The sequence below is a fragment of the Convolutriloba macropyga genome, chromosome 3, assembly GCF_964194025.1.
Source record: "Convolutriloba macropyga chromosome 3, txConMacr16.3, whole genome shotgun sequence".
NCBI classification, from domain to species: domain Eukaryota; kingdom Metazoa; phylum Xenacoelomorpha; order Acoela; family Convolutidae; genus Convolutriloba; species Convolutriloba macropyga.
The window spans coordinates 72,704,296-72,727,949 of NC_134470.1; the positions used below are offsets into that span (position 1 = coordinate 72,704,296).

Consider the following 23,654-nt stretch of genomic DNA (forward strand, 5'->3'; position numbering starts at 1 on the left):
TTGTGTACTTTTGTTTGTGTATTGAATCTTTATGGATGATTGAATTTTAACAATTTTCTATTTATAGCGCAATAGAATTTTGGACACAACTTTGATATTCCAAATATGATTGCGCAGAATAAAAGTTTTATTTCAAAAAATTTATTGTCTAGAAAAGACGTTTAACCCCTCTTTTCATATCTGAATGTCGCTGTATTTTTAAAATCTATTTACTATCACTATCTGCTCAGCTTAAATGGGAAAAGCAATATAAGTTTTTTTTAGCACCAGAAGATGTGAAAATTGGTCAAATGCTCAACCCCTTCAAAACAAAACGAATAAAGCAAAAGAAAGTTAGAGTGACAGCAATAGTTTACTTTCCATCTTTTTTTTTATTCAGGGTCCTTTACTATAAAAGAGCGCTCCACTAAAACAATTGCTATCTGCTTTCCTAGTTTATTCGGAGCAACACATGCTCCTTCCTGTCCTTATCTTACAGAAAAGTTAGCCGCTTCCTTAGTTAATTTGGGCTCAGCTGTAGGAAACACAAAAGCACCAATAGTGAACTGCACCACTATTATCTTATGGGAGATCGCCATCATACGCAAGATGCTAGAAGAATCAAGCAAAATTCGAGTCACTAATTTCTTCAGCACATGTTACATCTATTCAAACAACAAAACATGTTAGTGCTAAGAGCGGTTCGGTCTAGTGGTTTTCATGATTTAGGTCAGCTAAGCACCTTTTAATGCTTTTTCCATTGAATCTTTCTAGTGGAGAATTTCATCTAGCTGCGCGAGCCTCTCCAAACTCAGGAAAAAAGTCAAAAAAAAATTGTCAAGTACGGATGTAGGAACATACATACTACACCACTTACTCGTATCTGAGCAAACAGCTGTTAAAACACGAGATTTGAGAAGATAAATTAGAATTCGGATAAATTGCAAAAATAATGGTTTCAGAAATGCGTCATCTGTGTCTGAACGAGCACCATGTTTGATAGGACAGTCAATACGAAACTATGTTTTTCTCTTTCTATTACATCTGGGGAATCTTCGGGGGTTCACATTTACATTAAATGCCAGCTGCTCACAGAGCAACTCTAAAAGCTCGATATCAGAGGAGGTTCGGTTCCTTTACGGTATAGATAGCAATCTACTGCTGAGGAGCCGGAGGTAATGCTCTTGGGGGCGGTCGAGGTGATTTTCTGTTTTTGGGTGACTTTGAATTCGGGTTTAGAGTATTTGGATCCTGCTCGTTGCTAGTGTCCGCTTGTGCTCGTTTTTTGTCCTTGGTTGATTCCAAGTTCTGTCCATCGTCTGTCGCGGGTTGCTGGTGACTCTGGTTTGCGGGTGGTGGGTTGTTATGGGTTGAATGCTTCTGAGGGGACTGGTGAGTTTTGGGCTGATGGATAGGTTTTGTGGGTTCTGCGTCGACCACCAGCCACTTTTCGATGACATCCTCGGTGTCCTTCGTGACGAATGGCTCTCTCACCCGCACACTCACTTCAATCTTGCCACAGGTACTCTTACTTCGTGTGTGCACAGGATCCATCAACTAAAATTACACTTACAGATTTTTTTTGGCTACCTAATTTCTCTTCACCACGTAAAAATTTGAATTTATTAGTTTGCTTTTCCATATCTATTATATCAATACCCTCACCAAGAATTATGAGAGGCAGGGCTTAAACAGCAATCTGCTATATCAAAACTCTAATTATTTGAGCGTATTCAAACGTCAGTCTAGTTCACAATACAGAAGTCTTAATAACCGAGAGGACGGAGCTAGTCCAACAGGCTGAAAAAGAAAGCGAAGTTATTGTAATTGTTCAAATTAAGCTCAGACATCGATTCTGTAGCTCTAAATAGTTTTGTTTAGATAGTAGCACTATTTTGGGTTTATTCTTTTATCACACCGTCAAAAATGAACAGAAGCACTCTTAATCGCGAGACATTTGTTCAAGGTTTCACGTGATTATAATAATGATTTAATACAATCTGTGTCAGATTTGGAACACAGAATCAATGAGGATTAGGAGTACTATTAGGAGCAAATGCAAGAATACTTACTTGAACGACCTCGTGTAGAGTGCACTTCTTGTCCAGGGCCTCTAGTTTGACCTGAGCTACTCCGATCGGTCTGTCCGACTTGAAAATCCCACTGCAAAGCAAAAAAAACAACCAAATCAAGGTGTTTTTAAATAACTTACGTGCTGAATAAATTAGCTTAAATACCTTAAACTTATGTGTTAAATAAGTTTTGTGCAAAAAAATCAACCATATCAATGGTTTTTTTATGTGCTAATGTTAAAATTGATTACCGTGCATGTTTCTAATTAAATATTTACGACCTTATAATTTCAGAGGTCATATTACATCATACAAATTTTTGAGAGCTAGAATAAATAGGCGTTGTTCAGCTCATTATTCATTCGCTTCTTGAGCATGCAAAAATTCCCGTTCTCTTTTATTTGTTACGATGATTCGTAAGCCTATGTTGACTAATAATAGTATCAGTTTAAGTTTATATTCAACAACTAAGGACCGAGATTACGCTTCGCTGACGTAATCTGGTATTTACCATAACACATACCATGTTTACAACAGTTATTAGCCGACAAAAATTAGAAGACACGACAATTTGTCGACAGATTTCATCAGAATCAAATTAACAGACAGATCAAAAGAAAAAATCGAAAAGCGGTTTGAAAAACTTTGCCTTAATGTTCGGTTGTAATATTCATACTGAGTCTCATCGGTCAATAAGGTATGTTCAAATTCCCAACGTGGTTACTGCAATTAAGCGTTTAATTTAAACCCCAGGACCGGTACTTCCGCTTTCCATAGTGCGCGGGAAATTCAAATAAATTTGGTTTTCGAGTTTTTAACTTGAACCCTTGTTTGTGGAAAGTTACTTGTGTGACTTTATGGCGTGACTTTATATTTGAAAATATGAACTTACTGTTGTTGGGCTGACGTATAAAAACGTATAAACTTAACGCGTTTTTCGTTTAATATGCGACAAAAATTGAATTCACTCAACTTTTCTGTTGTAATGTTAAAGTAATGTATTTTGTAAATATTTACACTGCCGAACTAACATCAGTTGTATACTTCTTGATATGGTTCGGATTTCGGTGTTTTTTTCGGTAACAAAATTTAGATATTTTGTCGGCTAAAATGTACGTCGGCCAATAGACCGTCCACGGCTTACACCATATCACATATACCAACCACTGTATCACGACAGAGAACGCATATACCACATTCAAGCTGCTATGCTACATTCGTTTGGTAGTATATATTTGATGGGATAGAATATTACTGAAGGCAGGCTCAGCATAGCGGTTACTTCGTTAACGTTAACATAGCTTAATTGGTAGAGCATTAGAATGAAGATCTAAACGTCGCGGGTTCGATTCCCGCTGTTTACAATACGCAACTGCTCGCGCAATCCTGCTTTGCCCAAAACGGACAGACGGCAGGATGGTCGCTTAGCTCAATTTGTACGATGCTCAGAAAGTAATCAGCTTTAAAATTTTTGCAGTATGAAAAATAGTCCAGTAAGGTATATAACGGACTATCATCAAACAAATTGCTGTCAAACTACATGCGAGGGGTTGTCTTTGGTATTCGTAAAATCCTCAAAATTATATACAATATAGTTGCTATAAACTTCGTTCGAGAGGAATCAAATATCATGCAAGATAACCGTCATAATAACTTTGCGAGCCAACCGTCGGAGTTCGTCTGGGGTTGTTTTTGTAGAAAAAGATACTTGACTGATGAAAGGCAATTGTTCCGTAATCTTTATAAACTTCAGGTGCATCAATTATAAATGCCCGATTCTACCATTTATGAATCAGTTCAAAGCCTAAACTAAAATTTGTACCAATAGCATCTTCTGTTTTATATGAGTACATACCCTTTTGTGTATACTGTAACGTCGAATGTCTTCCGCCTGACCTGTCTGGACATCCTGTCCTTCTTGTCAGAGATGGGCAGCTTCTGTTTAAAGTTGTACACTGGCTTGTCCGTATTCTTCACCAGATTAGTCTGGCCAGTTGTGGAGGAATCCTGCAGCAGAGAAGCAACTACTATATCATTATCTATAGAGAGAGAAAGTTTACTCGACAAACCGCTTTTTAAGCAGACTACTGGTCCATGAAACGCTCAAATCTAAATCTACTTAGTCAAAGCTTATTGTAAACAAAAACTTTTGTGCAATTGATCCATGCGACCATGCTTCACTTCACATCCTGTAAATGGTCTTTAGAGCTTATCTCAGCTCGTAATCTACCGTTCCGAGGCAAACCAACGCTTGTTTAGTTATTACTATGAAGTATTAAAAACTTCAATGTTAATATAGCTTTCAAGCTGGCTATATTCAAGTGAAAACCCAGCAAACATTTAATCTATACTTGCAAAGAGCAATTTTGAGCTTTCGCTTCAAAGACACTGTACGATTTTACGAATTCAGTTTGAAGAGCAATCGAGCACTCGCTCTTTTTCAGTACTTCAAAGCGTCATTCAAACGCATTCCCCCTTCAACACTTCAGTCATTCTGCCAATGGAACAGCAGCCTCCCTTGGGAGCTCCATTCTAGCCCACTCAAGTCAACCTTCACTGCTCTGTCACATCTCGTTTACACAATGCTACCTCATTTCAGTACAGTCCCCATCAAACTCAAATTAGATTTTTAAGAGCTCAATGCAAGCAGCACTTTGTTCGATCTTTTGCAATTATTCATTTTGACGTCATGCTTTCACGAGAATATATAAGATTGGACATATTCCGGAATCGTCAATTAAATAGCTTAATTTTCTCCGATAGCCTTCTTACCCAAATAACGGGCTATTTAACTATTTATACGAAGATAAGAGACTATTCATGATATTCTGAGATAATATTCATGATTCGATCTCTTTCTTTTCTTTCGGTCCAAATGGCCATGTATAACTGTTATTTAAAACCTATACAAGGCATATGTATTAATTGCAGTATCTAGTCCTAACTTGTTAACTTAAGCTCATGAAAACTGTATTTTGTTCATGGAGAGAAAACAGAACCCAAGGTCTTAAACTTGATATCTAATACACAGTAGATTTGATTAAAGGCTTTACTTACTGATGGCCACGGGAAGCTCCATTTGGCGTAAGTTGATAGGTCGCCTGGCTTGACCCCGTCTGAGCAGGGTAGGTTGATAGCCCGCGACACCAGCACCTCGCACTCACCCTCGTTCAAGTCATTGTTCACCCTAATCAAACGTTACACTTTATTGGATCTTTTTCGTTTTTCGCTAAACATCACGCTTATGAGATGTGCAATAGATAGGGGGTGACTTAAATCTCATCAACTATGAATTAAAAGCAGAAATGATGCTCATAAGATTGCTCCGTGCATAGCTGACTGTTTCATCAAAAAATTTACCTTACCTCTTTCTCAATTCCACGAAACAATATTTACAAGGCTATTAAGCGAAGAATTATTTCCATTCACTTTATTGGCGCCAATAATATGAAATTGACGCCAAATCGATATTAAAATATACAAATTCGTGATGAAAAGAAACCTTGAGCACACCTAATTTTAGTGAAGGCACGCTGTTCATAATGCATTTTGGGTGGTAGTTCCCCTCGCAACCTGCACGCTTGCACAATGTTGAGGTCAACTGCGCTGCACTGCAGCATCTTCTCAGCTTTGTTTACGTTTGCGATTTCACCAATACTCGCGTAGTACTCTGAATCGTACCTAAAAATCATAACCTTAGTAGTCACTAGCGCGTTGTGAAAATTGATACCGCTATTAGTGCATTACATTAACATAGCTGGCAGATTGCCAGAAAATATCCGCAATAGATTCGTAGATCGGCAGTTTAAAAAAACAGTAAAAAAGACAAACCAAAAAAATTCGTCTTTTCATTGAAGGCTGATCTGTTATATTTTGATTAAAAATCTGTATAAGTTATTGCTGCCTCCATTAGCTGATCTCAAATAACCTCCATTTAGAGTGACACACACCCATTTGACCTTATCTCTTTGAATTAAAGTAAATAAAAGTCAATTTCAAAGTGAGGAAGTCATTTTTGAGAGTGAGGTAAGTCAAGTGTGACAAAAATTTAATCACGCGCATGAACAAAAAAAACTCGCTCCACTAAAAGCAAAAAATGACGTCACACATACAATTCAGTTAAAATTGCATGAAAGAATGAACAAAAAGTGGCTGTGACGTCATATGGTCGTAACAAAAATCATGACGACGAAATAAAAAAACATAGCAGGACAAGTCCTGACGTACAATTCAAAGAATTTTCATTGACTTACCAAACAACTAGACCTAGAACGGACAATGAGTGAATTGGGAAAACCATAACCATTTCTAAAAAAAATCAGATGAAAAAAAAACAGAAAATCAATGTCAAAATGCTGCTAGGGAGAACAAAAAACCAATAGTGAGAGATGTAATTTTGATTCTAACAAAAAACTAGGTCCAGAATGAGCTGTGAATGGATTGGGAAAACTATTTAGAAAAAAATCCGATCCAAAAAATCGAAAAAACAGTAAAAACCAGAGTGAAATTGCCGCATGTGAACAAAAAACCACTACCGAGAAACCGAATTTTTGTTCAAACACCGTTTTCTCACTCTACTTTAATATTAGAGCGAAAAAAATTCACGCCGCAAAACCACTCGCTTTTTCGCTCCATTTCCTGTTTCGGCGTGATCAAAATCACCACTCCAATTTGACTTCAAAAATCATGAAAATGTGTGAACAGATCTTTAAAAAAAAAGACAGCGCCCCAATACAATTCAAATTCTTTGAATTGTAAAAAACCAAGAGAAGGCCAATAATAGCCTCAGCTATCGCTGTGCGGCTATTAATAAAAGACTGATTCAAATATCTGCAGCGTATATTACCTGCACTTGTTAATCTGAAGCTGGAGCTGTTGCTCTATGGACTGGAAAAGACTGGCGACCTCTTTGGGATCAGCATTGTGTTTGGGCGCTGCCGGCTGTTCTACTGGAATGACCAGTGGGTTCGTGTTAGCTGATGACGATGCCGTCGCTTTCATCGTCCCTGGAACATATAATGAACTCATATTAAAACCTAGAGGAGGTTCTGCTGTTTTTCAAACCCTGCCTTCAGACCACTCAACGATTAGATGGTTTATAGTCATAAAACATTAAGCTAGAGAATAAATGAATGTAAATAGGGCATAATACAAATGTAAATGAATAGGGCATAATTCAAACAAGTTACCAGTATATTTAGTTTGAAGAACAACTAACACCGTTTATAGATAGATTTCCTATGTTTACGTTGACATTTACTGTGTTCTGAGACAATCCCATTCTACACTTTGAATGAAGGCAGTTTTTTTCAGAAATTTAAGTTGAGTGAAATTTCTTTAAAAATTTTACCTAGTCACAAGTTAACGCAACCGCCATAGCCTTGATTTTCTCAAGTTAACTTCTGAAAAAAAACTGCGTTAATCTCATCTTTTTCCTGCTGGTTGCATAATCAAATAGACCCGTTTCATTCATGGCTGATGTTCTAAATGCATTCAGTTCATTTAACTAAATGCATCAAATGCTAATCGTTCAATAGGCTCTGATAGTATTTCACTTTCAGGTTAGTGAGAGCGAACACTATCACCTAACTTCTTATTACTTTTTTTACTGGAGAGCAATTGAAATATTTTCTGAAGTAACTAGTTATCACTCAAGCACACACAATCGAGGCCAATAAATCGCCCCAAAAAAATTCATGATTAAAAACAAACTTGAGCGTTTTATCATTTATTAATTGAATGACGATAAAGCTTAGTAAACAAGCATTTAACCTGGGATTCCAGACCCTCAAATTTCGCTTGCGGCCACTTTCAACATTTCTTTTCCTAATTACTTTTCCTCAAGATCTTTAATTTTTCTCACGTATCCTTGAAACCTAACAGCATAAAATGTTTCAGTGCTCTTTCATCCATTTCAACTGGCAAGCGAAGTGAAGTCGAAACTCAAACGAAAGCTTTCATACTGAGACGATTAACTCGTATTTGAGTAAAAATTTATAGCTGGCAGATTACCAGAAATATACTGCCTTAATTTTGTAACAAAGAAAAACTGAAGACAAAAATTGACGCTCTGAAAATTATAATTGGGCAAAAAGTACATCGAATGATTTGAACGATTTCAATAACTTTTATGCGCCCAGTTGAAGTTAAACATAAAGCTTCAAAATTTACTTTCAGCTGCAACATTTACTTTAAATAACATGCCCTCCTCTAACATCTAAATTGGATATATTGTCTTCGGTTGACTTAAGTCGTCAAATTCAAGTAAACAAAAGTCGTTTTGACAATTCATTTACATAGTAAGGTATTGGTAGCCCCAGAACAAAACTAGTGACACAGATATTGAATACTTGGTCAGAAAATCTTATGCAATGCAAAAGACAGGAAGTACCCGAATAATTAACGGGTAGAGTATCAAAAACTTGCAGCTCTCAGGGTATTATCTAATGAAGGTAGGTAAAGTCAAGGAAAAGGCACGAGAACACACCTACTAAAAATCAAATTAGCAATTTGACAAAAAAAACTACTTGCAAAAGCGGAAAAACAACGATTTTAAGAACGAAATATTAGGACTGCGGAGTGTCTCACCTGTGAGTGCAGGTGGTATCTGAGCCAGATCGACAGGTTTGCCCAACTTAGCAGCTGCTATCATTGGATCAAATCCCTTGCACAACTTAAGGTACCTCTTGGCTTCTTCGACCTCGTTTCGCTTCTTGGCTGCGATGGCTGCACTCCTGTACTGCTGTTGTCGCTTCTCAAGAAACTCAACCGTCATCTGAATCTTGTTCGGGAGAGCTGAAACAGAGGAGAACATTGGACATTATTTGCAGCCAAACATCAATTCGTTATTTGGAATCAGTCACGGTTCACACAACTCGTCTCTGATGTATAGAAGCTACAGATTGCAGCAATGAATGGCCCGCCGTACTCTTTATATCCAGACTGTAGCTGATTTAAGTATATCCATGATTTAAGTATCTTTTATATCCAAACTGTTGCATAGTATTATCCATACTGTTGCTGATTTACCTATTCCTGGCTCGGATCTTAAAATTGCCTCGAGAACAATCGCGCATTCAATTTTAAAAATAGCTGTATCAATATAGTGTGTAAAATTGACTTTAGTCGAGATAACTGTTTCAATGAAAATTAACCTGGCGCAGTAGTTGCCATGGCTCCGCTGTTAGTGCTAGCAGTTGTGTTGCTGCTGTTTGCTGGTGACTGCTTCGAAGGGTGATTGGGGGGCACAGGTGGTGGTGCTCTAGGAGCTGCCGCGTTGTTCTGTGGCTGTTGTTGCTCATTGGATGACTTCGAGGTGGGTGCAAGGACACCGGCTGTCAGTGCAGAGGAGTCGGAGGCTGGAATTCCCCCTTCTGAAATGAATTGCAGATACGTACAACTTCATTATGGTTCTGAAAGCAACGTCTCCAGCAATATATTCAATCTTAGAAAATTGGAGAGTCAAATCACGAACAATCGACTAACGTCGAGTTGCTCCCAGACTTTAAAATCGACGCAAAAATCTTGCGGGGATAAAAGGCAGGTTGATAAGTTTTCCCGCCAACCTTTTTATTTTCCTTAACGTAGCCAGCAGATTGGCAAAAAGGCTGCGACAGACTTGCGTGTTGTAGAACATAAATAGCATAGCAACAAACACGGAACAGAGCCGATTAAGTAATCGAAGCAATCACTCAATTCAAAAAATTCTAAACAGTTAAAGCAGCTGATTTAACTCTGAATCCCTACTCCTTCATCCATCATTACGCAATTTGACTCTATTGACCTTGAAGGGAGTTTGAAATAACTTTGCCGGACTTTAATTTATGTTAAAAGTCAGTTAGAGAACAAAGTAAAATATAAAATTGCTGGCAGGTCGCCAGAAAATAGCCGCAAAAGCTTCGTAGATCGGCATTCAGAAAACGACGCAACGGTGGTATGGGGGGATGTTCAACCTCTACGTACCGCCCTTCACACCATAAGTATAAGTCTCCAAACAGTTTTTGTGAATCGCATTCTTTGAGACTAGTGAGCTGAAAGGCTCTAAAAGAACTTGATGCCCTCAGGGCGCTACCTGTTTATCCACTTTTTGAGGACGAAAAGTCAAATTGGTCAGACGAAAAATCGGTCAAGCGAAACATCGCCTTAAAAAAGACCGACAAGAGTAATATAATTGCTACAAACATCGTTTGATAGCAATTAAAAATCACCATCACAAGTCCTGAAATACAGCCCAATATATTGACCGAAAAAAACTTAAAATTACTTTACCTGATCAGCAGACCAATTGAACAATGCCAACCAAGCAGAGTCTCAAAAATTTAGAGCATAGCAGGTAGATTGCTGGAAAATAGCCGCCTTTGACGCGCTTGAAGCACATCGGGATTGAATCCAAAGAAGATATAAAAATGGACTCATTTAAAACGAAAAACGTGATCAAAAGGTGAAACGAAGTAAAAAAACATAGCAAGACAATTGACTAAACAAAAAACTAGACCTAGAACGGACTATGAGTGAATTAGGGAAAACCATTTCCAAAAACATAAACCGACCAATGCTGGAAGAATTGCTCTTGAACGACAGGCGAGCGAGGCAATTTAATTCAGGGGCTGCAGCCTAGATCAATTCTTCTTTATGGGTGCAAAAAAAACATTTCCCCAGCTGAGATTCGAACCACTGAACTCCAGATCCACAACCATACGCACTAACCACTGCGCTAAGATTCACTTACCTCTGCTATTCTGCAACCGATTTTATATTAGCAACACGCTTCACTTCGGAGCAATAGAGATCACTCAAAAATGAAGAACGAAAGCGTGAAAGTCACTTGAGAAGTCAAAGAATGTTCTAGAAGAGAAGCGCAAAATTGACAAGCGAAAAACTTGCATAAAAAAGATGAACACGTTTACAATAATTGTTATGAACTTCGTTCAAAAGCACTTAAAAAATCAAACAAAAAATAGAAAAAAACAGAAGATCGATGTCAAAATGCCGCATATGAACAAAAACTACTAGCGAGAAATTGAAATTAGGTTCAAACAAAAAAAATTAGGCCTAGAATGAACTATGAAGGGACTGGGCAAAAAATCGAAAGAGTAAAAATCAAAGTGAAATTGCCGCATGTTAACAAAAAACAACTAGCGAGAAAGCGAGAATTTTTGCTTAATCACCGTTTTCTCACACTATTTCAAAATTAGAGCAAAAAAAGTTACGCCGCAAAACCAGTCGCTCCACTTCCTGCTTCGGCGTGACCAAAATCACTACTCCAACTTGACTTCAAAAATCATGAAAATGTGTGAACAGATCTTGAAGATTTCCCAATACAATTCAAATTCTTTGAATTGTAAAAAGGAGAGCGCCTAAATGGTCACCGTTTGAGAGGCTGACGGCGGCTATTAAAAACTGAAAATTTTTTTAAAAAGTGGCTGAAACTCGTGAAAGAAATACCTGGAAAAACAGATCATTGTCTTTGGAAACCAAAAATCGGGATACTAGTATCTTCATACCCGATCAGTTGTCTCTACACACTATCCAGCCACCCAGTTTAATGACAAAAAAACTTTTATTGGCCCATAAAGTTCAAAACAATAAAAAAAATGACAAAGTCAAAACAATCAGGCAAAGATTTAGTAGAAGGAAACAGAGCTGCCAGATTGCCAGAAAATAGTCGCAATTGCTTCGTAGATCTGCAGTCCCAAAAAACAGTAAAAGACAGACCAAAAAAATTCGTCTTTTCATTGAAGGCTGATATATTATATTTTGATTAAAAATCAGTATAAATTTTTGTTGCCTCTATTAGCTCCTTTCAAATAACCTTCATTTAGAGTGACACACACCCATTTGACCTTATCTCTTTGATTTGAAGTAAATAAAAGTCAATTTCAAAGTGAGAAGTAATTTTTGAGTGAGGTAAGTCAAGTGTGACGAAAAACTTAATAACGCGATTGAAAAAACAAACTCGCTCCACTAAGAGCAAAAAATGACGTCAAACACTCACTTCAGTTAAAATTGCATGAACGAATGAACAAAAAGCAGATTTGAAGTGGTTGTGACGTCATATGGTTGAAACAAAAATCGCGACGACGAAACAAAAAACATAGCAGGGCAAGTCCTGACGTACAATTCAAAGAATTTTCATTGACTTGCCAAACAACTAGACCTAGAACGGACGATTAATTGATTGGAACATAACCGACTAACGCCGGGCGAATTGCTCTCAAACGACCGGTGAGCGGTCGTTTGAGAGTCTCCAAAAAGTTTGAGCTGTGAAAAGTTTAATTGAAGGGGCTAAAGTGAGCGCAGCGAAGGGGTGCACCGGGGTGGGGGGGGGGGGGGGTGCTGATGGGGGCGGCAACAGTGGGGGGTGGGGGGTCAATCTTCAAAACAGATTCTGTGAATCGCATACCTGAAGACTAGTGAGCCGAAAGGCTCTAAGTGCACTTAATGCCCGCTGGGCGCTACCTGTTTATCCCGTTTTTGAGGACGAAAAGTCAAAAGCGTCAGACGAAAAATCGGTCAAGCAAAAAATCGCATAAAAAAGACCAACAGGACTAATAAAATTGCTACAAACTTCGTTTGAGAGCAATTAAAAAACCGTTTAGAATAAATCCAATCCAAAAAAAAACAGTAAAAAATCAAAGTGAAGTTGCCGCTTGTGAACAAAAACCACAACCGAGAAGGCAAATTTTTGTTCAAAGACCGTTTTGTTACTCTGATTTAAAATTAGAGCTAAAAAAATTCACGCCGCAGAACTACTCGCTTTTTCGCTCCACTTTCTGTTTCGACGTGACCAAAATCACTACTCCAATTTGACTTCAAAAATCATGAAAATGTGTGAACAGATATTCAAAAAAACATAGCCGGAAGAATTCCGGAAACGACTCGAAGGAGAAAATTGCCCATATTTTTGACTACATAACTATTGTGAACCCTGAACCTCCACAAACGCCATAAAAAATTTAAGGAAGAATAGAAACGGCATTCAAAAACCAAAACAAATTGAAAAAAAAAATACTAGAACAACTTAATGACTTTTTTAAATAATACAAGAAAACATAAAACCGAATAACGTTCCTTTGCAATAAGAGCAACGAACGACTCTCAAAACAATGGTCAATTTATCATAGGCTAAGAAACTTGTCGAAGATTAAAAAGAAAGACTGTAAAAAAGTAAGAAAAATAGTTTAAAATCTCTCAATTTTTCTGTGAATTTTCCTAAGAAAAAATGATTTATGCCAAGAAACTTTAGCTAATTGGTATCTGAAAATTCTTTAAGTAACAAGCTTCTATTCAAATCCCACTTAAAGCATTAAAACAAAAAACCAGGCAAAAAAATCATTAAATTTCGTCTAAAAACCGGCAGAACTGATCAAAAACCTCCAAATTAGCATTAAACTCAAATTAACTACCTGAAACCATCAATTCCCATCGAAAAAAGCCTAAAACTAATACAATATCATATTCAAATCTCATAACCATCAAAAGTTGCAAAAAAACCTGCTTTTAAAAGCCGCACGTGAACAAAAAAATTTCGTTCGCTTAGAGAAAATTTTTTCACACATCAATTTCTCGCTCTCTCAAAAACAGCGGTATGAACAAAAACCACTCTCTTTTCGCTCCGCTCTTCACTTTTGTTCAGCGCCAAAATCACTCCAAATTTTTTCACGCGTTACATTTCCCGCTTCAAAAATCACTCCAATAAAATTGATTTTAAAAAAAGACTCGTCTTCGAGTCGTAAAAAACATAGCTGGCAGATTGCCAGAAAATAGCCGCAATAGATTCGTACATTGGCAGTCTAAAAAAAACAGTAAAAAAGACAGACCAAAAAAATTCATCTTTTCATTGAAGGCTGATCTGTTATATTTTGATTTAAAATCTGTATAAATTATTGCTGCCTCTATTAGTTGATCTGAAATAACATTCATTTAGAGTGACACACACCCATTTGACCTTATCTCTTTTAATTAAAGTAAATAAAAATCAATTTCAAATTGAGGAAGTCATTTTTGAGAGTGAGGTAAGTCAAGTGTGACCAAAAATTTAATCACGCGCATGAACAAAAAAAAAACTCGCTCCACTAAGAGCAAAAAATGACGTCACACATGCAATTCAGTTGAAATTCCATGAACGAATGAACAGAAAGTGGCTGTGACGTCATATGGTCGTAACAAAAATCATGACGACGAAATAAAAAAACATAGCAGGACAAGTCCTGAAGTACAATTCAAAGAATTTTCATTGACTAAACAAAAAAAACTAGACCTAGAATGGAATATCAGTGAAATGAGAAAACCATTTAAAAAAATCAGATTAAAAAAAAACAAAAAATCAATGTCAAAATGCCGCATGTGAACAAAAAAAACTACTGTCGAGAAACTAAAATTTAATTCAAACAAAAAACTAGGCCTAGAAAGAGCTGTGAATGGATTGGGAAAACTATTTAGAAAAAAATCCGATCCAAAAAATCGAAAAAACAGTAAAAACCAGAGTGAAATTGCCGCATGTGAACAAAAAATCACTACCGAGAAACCGAATTTTTGTTCAAACACCGTTTTCTCACTCTACTTTAAAATTAGAGCGAAAAAAATTCACGCCGCAAAACCACTCGCTTTTTCGCTCCACTTCCTGTTTCGGCGTGACCAAAATCACTACTCCAATTTGACTTCAAAAATCATGAAAATGTGTGAACAGATCTTAAAAAAAAGACAGCGCCCCAATACAATTCAAATTCTTTGAATTGTAAAAAACCAAGAGAAGGCCAATAATAGCCCCAGCTATCGCTGTGCGGCTATTAAAAAGACAGCGCCCCAATACAATTCAAATTCTTTGATTTGTGAAAAACCAAGAGAAGGCCAATAATAGCCCCAGATATCGCTGTGCGGCTATTAAAAACGCATAAAAAGACAAGCAGGACTAACATAGTTGCACTAACAGACATAATTGCACAACCAGGACTAACTTTGAGGGCAATTAAAGATGAAAAAGGTCAAAAACCTACGCTGATTTGAAGAGGCTGTGATCTGTGGTGCTTCATTGTGAATCTGTTGCACAGCTGCGTTTAATAAGGAGGCAATAGGGTCATAGTCTGCGCCCTGCTGAGCACCACCCACTCCTCCCCCTCCTCCAGAAGAGGCCGCAGCAGCAGCTGCAGTGTTGGGCAGAGGTGGGAACCCAAGAGGGTTGGTTAGACTTTCCCAGTCAACTCGCCTGTTATTCCTGTATGCTTTGATTGCGTCCATATATTGCTAAAATAAACTCAGGTTAAATTAGCAGCACAATTGATATTCATCTCACTTGGAGACAAGTTTCTATTTCAATAGTAAAGGGAAATGATTTAAAATGACCACCGCCGTAAACCTGAAGATCATGGAAAGATAAGTCGCAACTTTTCAACGCGTGATGACACAGATCAATTTTGACTATTTATGTTTCAGATTAGTCAAATATCAACGTAACCTATCGCCAGCTAATGTAAATTGCAGCTGGTTCAATTGCATGAGAAATAATATACTCAACGTACGTTCTTTAATCTATCTTGTCTCCTCGCCTTGCTGGCATCGCCCGCCTGTTTTGCCCTATCACTCGCGTCTTTGAACACATTCATCCTTGAAATTAGAGCATCCAGGTTCTCGTCGCCTGACGACGGTGCCTGCGGTTGCTGCTGCATCTGAGCAGAAGGCCCCTGCATGTTATGGGGAGGGGGTTGGTAAGTAGGAGGCTGCTGTGACGTCATGGGAACAGCCGGCGGGTGCCGAATGGGCGACTGTTGATGCTGTTGGTCACTGCTTGCAGCCGATCCGAGACCTGCACGCAAAATAAATCTGTAGTTTGTAGATCAAGCAGACAAGAAAATCAGCGCAAATAAAGTAAACATTAAATCTAAACAAGAAGCTTATTTGTGCACAACTTTATTAAAGTTGACAGCGAGAACAGCAGTGAACAGTGGTCAGACTAGTAGACCAAGCGATATTAAATTGAAGAAGAATGAGAAAAATGAACTGCATGTACACTTTTCAATATTTGATAACTTCCCGATTTTTTTTATAGTACACAAGTAAACAAAGCAAGCAATTTTGAAATAGTTCAAGCATTGTTGTTAATAATTTATGCATCCATTAATAAATACATGTCAAGAATGTCACTTTCTAAGCACTAAAATTAAGAAACTTATAAGTGATATGACTAATACTATTAAGCACTTCAGTTGCGATAACTCTTTTATGCGACTGACTTGAGACAAACTAATTCAGCTGCAATAATTTGAATTAAAGAACTTATTACTGCACAAAAGAAAGTTCACTATACAAAACTAATGATCTTATATTATTGCTACCAATAAATTTATGCATTTACTGATCCAATAAATTGAAATACGTTAGTTTTTTATACCACGTCAAAACGAGATTTTGCAACACTTCACCATTATTGTCATTCGGAAAACTGGTTACCAAAGATTGCTACTTTATTTTCAAATATCGAATTTTTGTTGACATGAAATACGGTCAGGAACTATAACAAAAATCACAACTTTTTCTATGCCTTTCTCAAAAATAATCAACTTCTCTGCCGTGTACATCAAAACAAAGTATTATGGCGCCAAAAAATACTCCTTTTTCATAAGGTGTTATTTTCACTTCCTCAAATTTAAGATCTTGAAAAATCTTGAAAATATCCTGAAAAATCCTGGATTTCGATGTTCAACAGAATAATGCAATAGCCGTCTACAAAAATGCATATAAACCAAAAAAAAAACAAAACAAAGCATAGCTGACAGATTGCCAGAAATTAGCTGCAAGAGCTTCGTAGACCTGCAGTCTCAAGATAGTAAATGAAACTGACCATTTTGTTTAAATGCTGAGATGTTATATTTTGATTAACAGTCTGTTTAACTTGTTGCTGCTTCTATTAGCTGCGCTCAAACACCCTTCAATTAGAGTGAAACGCACTCAATTGACCTTATCTCCTTGAATTAAAGTAAAGAAAAGTCAATTTCAGAATGAGGAGTCAATTTTGCGAACGAAGTTATGTCACGTGTGACCAAAAACTCAATCACGCGAATGAACTAAAACTCAATCCACTAAGAGTGAAAAATGACGTCGCACATGCAATTCATTTGAAATTGTATGAACGCATGAACAAACATAACCGACTAACGTCAAGCGAATGGCTCTCAAAAGACCAGCGAGCGGTCGGATTCGTCAGTCGCTAGTTACGTTTTAGTGAGGCTAGCTTTAGCTTAATTGAAGGGGCGTGAGGTGAGCCAGCGGGGCGCAGCATGGGGAGTGGTGGGTCAACTTTTAAAAAACGCCTTCGTTTGAGAGCAATTAAAAAGAAAATTTGAAGTAATTGTGACGTCATATGGTTGTAACAAAAATCATGACGCCGAAACAAAAAAAAACAAGAGAAGGGTACTAATAGCCTCATCTATCGCTTCGCGGCTATTAATAAGAAAATTTGCGAGCTATTAAAAATTTAGGCAACGCAAAACTGAATAGTTATTGTAGAAAATGTTTCACTGTCTTCAAAACTAGCCTCCAGTAGCCCATAAAACAGAACAATATTCCTTATGCTATCAGAAGACACCTTTCTAAATCTATCATAAGTCAGCAAAAATAGAATACTACACTGTAACAAAAAATGTGAAGTACTTCGCAAGTCACAACAAATTTTTACTTTAGTTTATTTAATTTATTTCAGAGTGAGATCACTGAAAAATGAAGAAAAGCGTTATAAATTCACCTCAGAGCTCAAAGAATGTTCTAGAACAAAAGCTGAAAAAACAGTCAAGCAAACGCTTTGCAAAAAAATTGAGCCAGGCACGTTTACTGTAACTGCTTCAAACTTCGTTTGAGAGCAATTAAAACACAACACAATAGAATCCGAAACAACAAATATCCCTCTTTTCCTAATTAATTTATGTCTTGACAGCTATTTCCACAGACATGCAATAACAGAATACTAGAGAAAGCTTAGAGACTGCAGCACAACTTATTGCTTTCGGGTGTTACCAAATCGAGTAATTGAATGGCTGCTATTTATTACAACTTCACATTGATTTCAATTTGTATTATTTGTAACACTTATTTTCCGCATCAACAATAACAGTTTTTAATTCTCCACTTTGTCCTACAAATGATATCTGAGTTAAAATCCCCCAGTGGCAAATGTTCCGCAAATAATATTTAAGTCAAGTGTCTCAAAGAAACCATTTGCATCAAAATTTGACTAGGACTTACACAGTAAATGTCAAACACAACCCGCAGATTGCCAGAAAACAGTCACCATTGATTCCCATAAACCCGATCTAGATTGAAAGAAGAGAAAAACAGGAGAAGATTGATTTTTGTACAAAAACATTTTTGAAGTTCAAAAAGCGGTAATCTAAATGTGGGCTTTATTGGTTTATCCCGTTTCTATTTCTGGTTTCGTTCTTCGGTATTGACTCTGTCCATTTTCGATTGCTCTGCTGAGTAACTGCTGTTCAAGTGCACTTTCAGTAGAATGAGAGAAGAGAAACTAGCATAGAGAAGTCAAAAGATTTCACGCAAAATTTTTATTGAACAAAATATTTCAAAAAAGGCCCAATATAATAGCGGGCTAAGATTAGAGCAGCTATTAAACATAAACCTGATGGCTTCCGAACGACGCAGGCCGGAATAATTAAGAAGTCAAAAACAGATTGGGAAAAATTTGGAGAACAATTACGGGTGCAGATGGGAACTCCAGACGAAACAATGAGCTTCGTCGGTTTTTAAACTTTCGGCGCGTAAGCAAAATTAATATCATCGCTTACAAATTTCTGAAAAGAGCGCGATTTAGATCACGGAAAATCAAAAACTCAAGCTAAAAAAGTCACTCGCGAAAGATTTAAAGAAATGACTAAGAGAAAAAATTGCATTTAAACAGACACTTATGTTTTTAATAATTCGTTCAAATTTCCTTCGAGAGCAATTTTAAAAAAATTAAAATTAGCAAAGTACTTGATCTTTATGTCCTCAAATCTAATATTGTCTTAATCTAAACAAGAAACTTAATCCAGCTACAAGCTTAAAATAAGAAATAATGGCCGTTCAAAAAATGAGCAAAACAACCTGGATAAACGATAAAATGAGCAAAACAACCTGGATAGCAAAAACCTTGCTGGAGAAAAAACTTTTTGTATTCCTAAGTCCGTTAAGTCATTTTCGGATGTCCGGAAAGAATTGCCCGTCAAACCATATCAACCAAACAGTTTCAACGGATCGCATACCTCCAGACTAGTAAGGCTAGAAAACTTTGCAACTTAATACCCAGCAGTTTATCACGTTTCTGAAAACGCGAAATTTGTTGTTGAGACGAACGGTCAGACAAAAAAAAACTGGTAGTAAGAGAACTAGTAGTTAAAAATGTCTATTGCAAATGCTACAATATTCGTTTGAGACATAATAATGTATAACAGAAATTATAGCCAAATGTCAAAAACATGACATCTTTCGCAACTCATAATTTATTCTATTAAATAAACATACCCGGCAGATTGCCGGAAAATAGCCGCCGATGATTCCAATAAGCATGATTGGGATTGAAAGAATAGAAGATATTGAAAAACAAAAGATTTTTGTACAAAAACATTTTTTAAGTCTGATTTTTTTTTATGGCATTTCGTAGTTGAACATACTTCTGTTTCTTAGAGAGAGGCTACTATCAATACCAATAAGCATTAGAGATGGTAACTAAGACTTATAGGAACGACGTTCAATTAGCGGGCATCTAAAATTGGGCTTTGGGTTTATCCCGTTTCTATTTCTGACTTCAATTTTTTTATACTGACTCTGTTCATTTTGAATTGCCTTGCTGAGCAACTGATGTTCAAACTCACTTTAAGCAGAATGAGAGAAGAGAGAAACTAGCCTAGAGAAGTCAAAAAGAGTTCACGCAAAATGTCGAAAAAGCGGCAAAATGGTAAAGCGAAAAGTTCGACGAAGTAAAAAAAAATAGAAGCGCTATAATAGCCGGCTGAGAAGATGAGGGCGGCTATTAAAAATATTAAAGATTTGAACATCGAAGGCCGCCTCTCAAACTTTATTGTCACCGCAACTGCAAAGCAATATGAAGTGATAACTAAGAGGCTTAGAAACCATTTTTCATCTCTATGAAAATGTATTTGAGACGTGAAATTTTTTACAAAATATAACTTGAACCCTCGTTTCACTGATACGTTACGAGTCCCTGTTGTCCCGAGCCCACTTGTGGGGGGAGGAAGCACTATATACTCAAATGGGTTTTTTTGTTCAAACAACTTTGGCCGATCGATATATTCATCGTAGAAAAATGTGAGTGGTACGATTAAAAAGTTCGTCCAGCGTAAAACTCAAAAAAAAAAAGATTTTTTCCAATTTCTTTTTTTTTCGAGGAGTTATCGAGGTTTAAAATTTTGTGTGTGCACAGGACATTTGGCATTATTTTGCTCACTTTTAGCCTAAATTTCGTTCAAATTAAGATATTTTCTATAAATATATTAATTCAAGATTACATTAACGCTACTAAATGAAACAATTTTGCATTCTTAATAGACGAAAGGCGACAAAAATGATAGTTGGTCTCATGCGTAAGTTTACTACAAAAAACTCGAATTCTATTTGACAGCTCTTTTATAGAAGACTTTTCGCATTTCTTTTTGTTTTTGAAGTCACTTATAGACTAGTCACTTTTCATATGAAGATTCCATTAATGACGAACCTCACTCACAGTCAAGTGAAGCCCAATGAACAAACAATTCGTTTTCTAAGAATTGCTCTTGTTTTCTTTTGGCTTCTTCTCTGAGTTTTTGTAATTTTTAACGAAATTTTGATTTTCTTTTTGAGATTTAACTAAAATTTTGTAGTCCTATGACATGTAATCGTTCACTAAAAGCGCAATAGGCTTCATAAAAAGCATTAATTGAACTTATCTGGTACTTTCAGCGAACAGCTAATAGCTAAATTCAAATTTTTTTTAACATTAACCGATCTTAAATTCATTTTTTTAACTGTCAGTGATTTTCAGTAATCACAGTACCTGCTTCCTTTCAGCTGCAACCTAAATTAATCTGGATAGCGATTTGATTCCTAACTATTGGTTTTATGACTTCGATGCCATGAGTTTTCATAATTTGTTTTTAATTTTTTGGATATTTTCATTATTTTGGTTCCTTTTGAATTCTTATAACATTATCGTAATACCGATAGTTCCCATTTGCTTAGAAAAGACGTTCAGTGGATCATAGAAGAAGTTTTCAGAGAAAAACTTATGGTATAAATGGCTTCGACACTTTCTTCTCGCACTTTTCTATTGAATTTTTGGTTTTTTGCCTGTATTCGTTGTTGTTTTCGTAGTCATAAGATTTAATTTGTAATTTGATGTCTCTTTGATGACCTATGAATGAAAAACCTCAAAAGTCTTCCCATCGAGGTATAACTTAGCGTATTTATTGACTTCCGTCGAAGGCTATTGAATTTTATTGGCTTCCGTTGAAAGCTATTGAACTTAATGGCGTTGATATTACGTGTTTTTTCAAAAATTTCGTGGTTTTGATATACTAGTTCATATTTGTTGATTTTTTGAAAGTTGACTTTTTGAAGTCACATTTTTAAACAAAGAAGCATAATCGGAAATAGACAGTTTGCACTGAAAAGTTCGCGTTTTAATGGCTTCGACTTTTCTCTCAATTTTTTAATTACTTTTCTATTTTTGACCGTTTGTTTTCTTTTTGTAGTCGTAAAATTCTGAGAAGTCTCACAAGCTTCCAATTGAAGATTGAATGAATAATGTTTCTCAATGCAGTCAGTTTATAGCGAATAGTCTTAAAGTTTATGATATTCTTCGTTTTCAATTTTTTTAAATTTTTCCAGTTTTTGTTCTTTTCGTCAACTTGTAACTTATTCTCATCACTGAGAGGTCCCATTCAAATCCGGGTAATTCAAAAATTAACATGTCTACTGATATTATCTCGCAACTGATGTTTTGTTCAGTGGACGATATAGGTTTCCACAAAAGTTAAGTGAGTGGTCAATATTTGTGTTTCTTCCTGTTCCTTAGCATATTCGCGTTAACAGATTCGCGTAATGATTTTCAAATAAGGAGTGAACTTATTGGATCGATCAGTAAAATTTTAGATGAATTAATATTAATAACAATTGAAATAAGAGAAACAATATTCAGATAAAAGCTAATGATTTTCATGGCTTCAACAATTTGTGTTTACGATAATTGTTTGTTTTTTTTTAGTTCTTCTACAACTTCTAGTTCGTTTCTAAGGCATAGTCTAAACAAATACAGGTCCCGTCGGTTTCGTACTGACTTTTTAGTAAATTTATCAATAATTATTTTGTTAGAGACTACGGGATTTTAAGACGTTTGGAGTTATTAAACGTTTTTAAAAATGTCGACTTTTTACCTAGTCCCAATAAAGAAAAATCCCCTCTGATGCGTAGTTAAGAAAAAGTAAGTTTGTGAAGCTAATGTTTAATCTGTTGCATTTTGACGTTGTTACTTCCGTGAGTTTTTGCCGTGAAATTTTTGTTTTTGTTGATTTTGTTGTTTGATTTTTTTTCTCGTAGTCTTTTTAATGGCACATACCGTGAGCGATGTAATGAGGCATGGCAGAATGTAATTAAATTAGTAGTTTGGTTGTGTAAAGATTTTTTAATTCAAATTATTTTGATTATCTCTTCATTTGGTTGACAATTAAGTCAAAAATGTAGATGAGCCCGGGTCGGAACATCATGTGCTAATGCACATTAATGAGCCTCTTTGTTGATCACAATCTCTTTAGCCAGCCTAAACTTAGGGAGTCCAGCCGCACTGGGTAAGGGGAATCAAAACTCACATTTCAGTAACCGTGAGTTGGTTACAAAAGATCTTTAAATTTCACTAACTTGAGTTATCAGTGGACGGAGGTTTGTATGTGCCGGCAGGAACAGATGCACTATTCTCACCACCAGAAGCAGCTGTTGTAGTTCCCGATGCAATCAGAGGCGGTGGTCCAGGGAGGTTGGAAATGTCCACTGACTTGCCACTTTCAACTGCATTAATAACCTCCTCAAATCCCTAAAGCCATAACACGCTCAGCTCACTTCAGCACAGTCATCATAACTCGAAATAAAGAAATTCAGCCGCTCTATTCAATGCTGTCACACTTTACCAAATCTTAATTCCCATTTTACGCTTTCAAATCCCCTTTTGCAGGTTGAACTACTGCCAGACAAAGTTAATAAACCTACTGGAGTAATCGGTTTAAACCGGTTAACAGACAACAGCTAATATTGTTTTCCTCAGCAAATCTGATTTTTGACAGCTACAGTGGCGTTAAATTCATTAGAATTTTTTCAACAAATGCGGGGTGAACAAAATAATTCCAAAATGGTCTGAAGTCGTACAACACACAACTAAATTTTCCCTCTTCTAACTTAACCGAAGGATTTTCCAACCGCTTTAGAACTTTCCGATGAAAACTTCCGCTAGTCAGCAAGTTAGTGGGACTTTGTTTTCTAACCTTCTGCTGTAAAGAATGAATATAAAAATTTGCTTTAGCGCCTTGAAAATTTTTCCAATCAGTAAGAAAATGTATGACATTTAAATGAAGATCA

General features: G+C 36.5%; 1 protein-coding gene and 1 non-coding gene across 4 annotated transcripts in view; one reads left to right on the forward strand and one right to left on the reverse strand.

The window, feature by feature from the left end:
* Positions 1-887: 887 nt before the first annotated feature.
* LOC142336436 (coiled-coil and C2 domain-containing protein 1-like) overlaps positions 888-23,654 on the reverse strand; it is a 118,235-nt gene continuing 95,468 nt past the window's right edge. For all 3 annotated transcript variants that reach the window (XM_075385271.1, XM_075385270.1, XM_075385268.1), the window contains 11 exons: positions 22,944-23,115; positions 15,569-15,852; positions 15,047-15,293; positions 9,206-9,424; positions 8,640-8,846; positions 6,898-7,057; positions 5,565-5,732; positions 5,109-5,238; positions 3,907-4,058; positions 2,052-2,142; positions 888-1,536 (listed from right to left, as the gene is read on the reverse strand). In XM_075385271.1, the coding sequence (XP_075241386.1) occupies positions 1,135-1,536; positions 2,052-2,142; positions 3,907-4,058; positions 5,109-5,238; positions 5,565-5,732; positions 6,898-7,057; positions 8,640-8,846; positions 9,206-9,424; positions 15,047-15,293; positions 15,569-15,852; positions 22,944-23,115 (2,232 nt within the window). In that variant the 3' untranslated portion in view covers positions 888-1,134. The remainder of the gene's footprint in view (positions 1,537-2,051; positions 2,143-3,906; positions 4,059-5,108; positions 5,239-5,564; positions 5,733-6,897; positions 7,058-8,639; positions 8,847-9,205; positions 9,425-15,046; positions 15,294-15,568; positions 15,853-22,943; positions 23,116-23,654) is intronic.
* Trnaf-gaa (transfer RNA phenylalanine (anticodon GAA)) lies at positions 3,343-3,415 on the forward strand. Its single transcript has one exon. It is a non-coding gene; the product is annotated as a tRNA-Phe (tRNA).